This window comes from Aplysia californica, unplaced genomic scaffold, assembly GCF_000002075.1.
Source record: "Aplysia californica isolate F4 #8 unplaced genomic scaffold, AplCal3.0 scaffold00144, whole genome shotgun sequence".
NCBI lineage: Eukaryota > Metazoa > Mollusca > Gastropoda > Aplysiida > Aplysiidae > Aplysia > Aplysia californica.
The window spans coordinates 1,366,648-1,369,534 of record NW_004797414.1 but is presented as its reverse complement, the minus strand read 5'-3'; the positions used below and the strand labels follow the sequence as shown (position 1 = coordinate 1,369,534).

At 45.5% G+C, this 2,887-nt stretch overlaps 1 protein-coding gene across 1 annotated transcript in view; it reads left to right on the top strand.

Annotated features, from left to right (window-relative positions):
* Positions 1 to 2,769, top strand: part of LOC101851184 (signal peptide peptidase-like 3) — a gene marked incomplete in the record, with an annotated part of 42,347 nt that extends 39,578 nt beyond the window's left edge. The window contains 1 exon segment of the mRNA XM_013081753.2: positions 300 to 2,769. Within this exon segment, the coding sequence (XP_012937207.1) occupies positions 300 to 368 (69 nt within the window).
* Positions 2,770 to 2,887: the final 118 nt, after the last annotated feature.

Here is a 2,887-nt window from a genome sequence, read left to right as displayed (position 1 = left end):
GGGGGGGGGGGCGTAGGACAGTTGATTTGTGTTTGTTACCAGTACAATTTCCCCATCCGTGACAGTACTGGAGAGAGACGAAGAAAGAAAGATATAAAAGAAGATTTTTTTACCGTCTAGCCTGATGCTATTATCTTTTCCTTATTTTATCTTCTTATCTTCTTCTTGTCTTATATCTTATTATCATCTATCTTAATTTATCTTATCTTATCCTTATTTTATCCTTATTTTATCTTTATTTTATCTTATTGGATCAATGTCCCCTCCCTGACTGACCTTACTCCGTGTGATCTCCCCAGGGCGACCTGCGGCGAATGTGGCACGAGCCGTTCCTTGCCACCCCACCGTCTAAGCACATGGAGGTTTAACCCCGGCTTGGACTAGACCAGTTTTAACGACAGTTGCGACTAGAGAGGTTGAATGGACGACGCGGACTAAAGAAGTTCAACACACAGACTTGTACGACCAATACACAGACTTGTACGACATTGACTAGATAGTTTTAATGTCGGCTCGGCCCAGATAGGTTTACCGTCGGCTTGACGTCGGCTTGACGTCAGCTAGGACCCGATAGGTTTAGAACTTTGCACCCACCTGGCGCAGAGAGCGCACAACACTTATCGCCACGGACCAAGATGCCGAGGCAGTACACGCTATATCACACCGGCGCTGATCGGCGTCCCGTGCGGAAACGGGACGGCTTCTTACCGTGGCTGATCGGTGTCTCGTTGGGGTATAGTGTTAACGTTGGCTTGGACTAGATCGGTTTAACGTCGACTTGGACTAGAAGTTTAACAAATGACCTTGATTCGAGAGCTGATAGAAGACTGACTGACCTGCGCAGAGCGTGCGTGTACGAGTGCATGAGTTTTCTCGGGTCAACGTTGTCTGTTGTCGTACAAGTAGCCGTGATTTGTACGCTGAATGAACGCCGGAATGTCGCCGACATAGCGTGTGTGAGCTTCTGGGCCGGGCTATACTGCTTTCCTACCGGAGCCTCGTTCTCAGATTTCGCAAGAAACTTCCATTCTTGGCTTCGGTCATTTGTGAGTGATTGAGAAACTTGTTCGCTCATTTATTGATTCGTTCATGGATTCATTCATTTGTTCGTGCGTCAGCCAGAGTGAATAAAGAGGGAGCATGAAAAGACATGGATAGGAGAGTGTTTGCTTCATCACACTTCATCTTTTTTGTAAATCAGAGGATTCGAATTGTGGCCATATGTGTGTGGCGGCGGTGCTCTGTATAGTAGAGCCAGATTGATGTCTGCTGGCGAGTGTGGTACGGAGAAGTACGGTTCTATTGGTCAGCCTCATCGTCCAATCAAGTTCCAGCAGACAGAATCATCTACGAGTGTACTACGGAAACGTAGGGTTCTATTGGTCAGCCTCATCGTCCAATCAGGTTCCAGCAGACAGAATCATCTACGAGTGTACTACGGAAACGTAGGGTTCTATTGGTCAGCCTCATCGTCCAATCAGGTTCCAGCAGACAGAATCATCTACGAGTGTACTACGGAAACGTAGGGTTCTATTGGTCAGCCTCATCGTCCAATCAGGTTCCAGCAGACAGAATCATGTACAAGTGTACCAGAAAAGTAAGGGTGAGCGGGCCTGTCAGTGGAGTGGAGAGTGAACATGTTTCCGGTATTTCGCCAGGTCGGTGGAATGTGAGGCGACTGTCACTCTTTTTGTGGCGAGACTCTCACTCTTTTGTGGCGCGACTCTTTTTTTATTCCGTTTGGGAGGCTGAGAGAAAGAACTTGAACTCTAAAGGAAGTGTTGTTTGGACCGTCTGCTTAAGATGGTTCACCCCACCCCACCCCACCGGGCCAGTGAAAGGTCGTCGTAGCAACAAACACAAGCGAAGGTGAAGGCTGCAGAGAAAGTTGGATCACCACTGGGCGGGCAGCCAGCCTGCTGCATGGTTACCATGGATACCAAGCATACATGGTTACTATGGATACCAAGCATACATGGTTACTATGGATTCAAAGGATACATGGTTGCCATGGATACCAAGCATACATGGTTACTATGGATTCAAAGGATACATGGTTACCACGGATACCACGGATACATGGTTACCACGGATACCACAGTCACCTCTGTAGCAGATGTTTGACCTCTGTAAAGCGAGGAATAGTGCTTGATTAAGATAATGATAATGATGATAATAATAACGATAGTTGCATTGATTTAGAGCCTTTTATCCACGCTCTATGCGCTTTACAATTGTCGTTATTATTACCGTACGTATTGTTATTGGATTTGTGTTTGTGACAGTGAAATGAGGAATAGTGTTGAATAATAATAATAATAATTATAATAATATTAATATTAATAATGATTATAATTGCATTGACGTAGTGCAAATGTACACTGTACAGCATGCTCTATGGGCTAATTATTGTTATCATGACGATGGGGAAGTATGATGAATACTATTATTATTATTATTATTGTTACTATTATAATTATTATTGTTATTATCATTTTTGTTATTTTTATTGTTATTATTATTATTATTATTATTGTTGTTATGGTTATTATTGTTTGATTATGATTATTATTAATCCTCGTCATTTCCCTACTTGCGTGTGTGTAACGGAAGGCATGTTCACCTGGAGGGACTAGTGTCTGTGGTTCTCACGGTCCTCGTTCTTGTTGGTAACCCATGCGGTCAAGCTGTCTGTGCTTTGTTCTGCGACACGACGGGAGGGGGTTAGGAGCGAAGGGGTCAGGGGTGAGGGGTCGCGGGTGAGGGGTGAGGAGGTGAGGGGTCTGGGGAAAGGGGTCAGGGGTCGCATGTGAGGGATGAGGAGGTCAGGGGTGAGGGATGAGGAGGTGAGGGGTCGGCCAGGGTGAGGGATGAGGAGGTGAGGGGT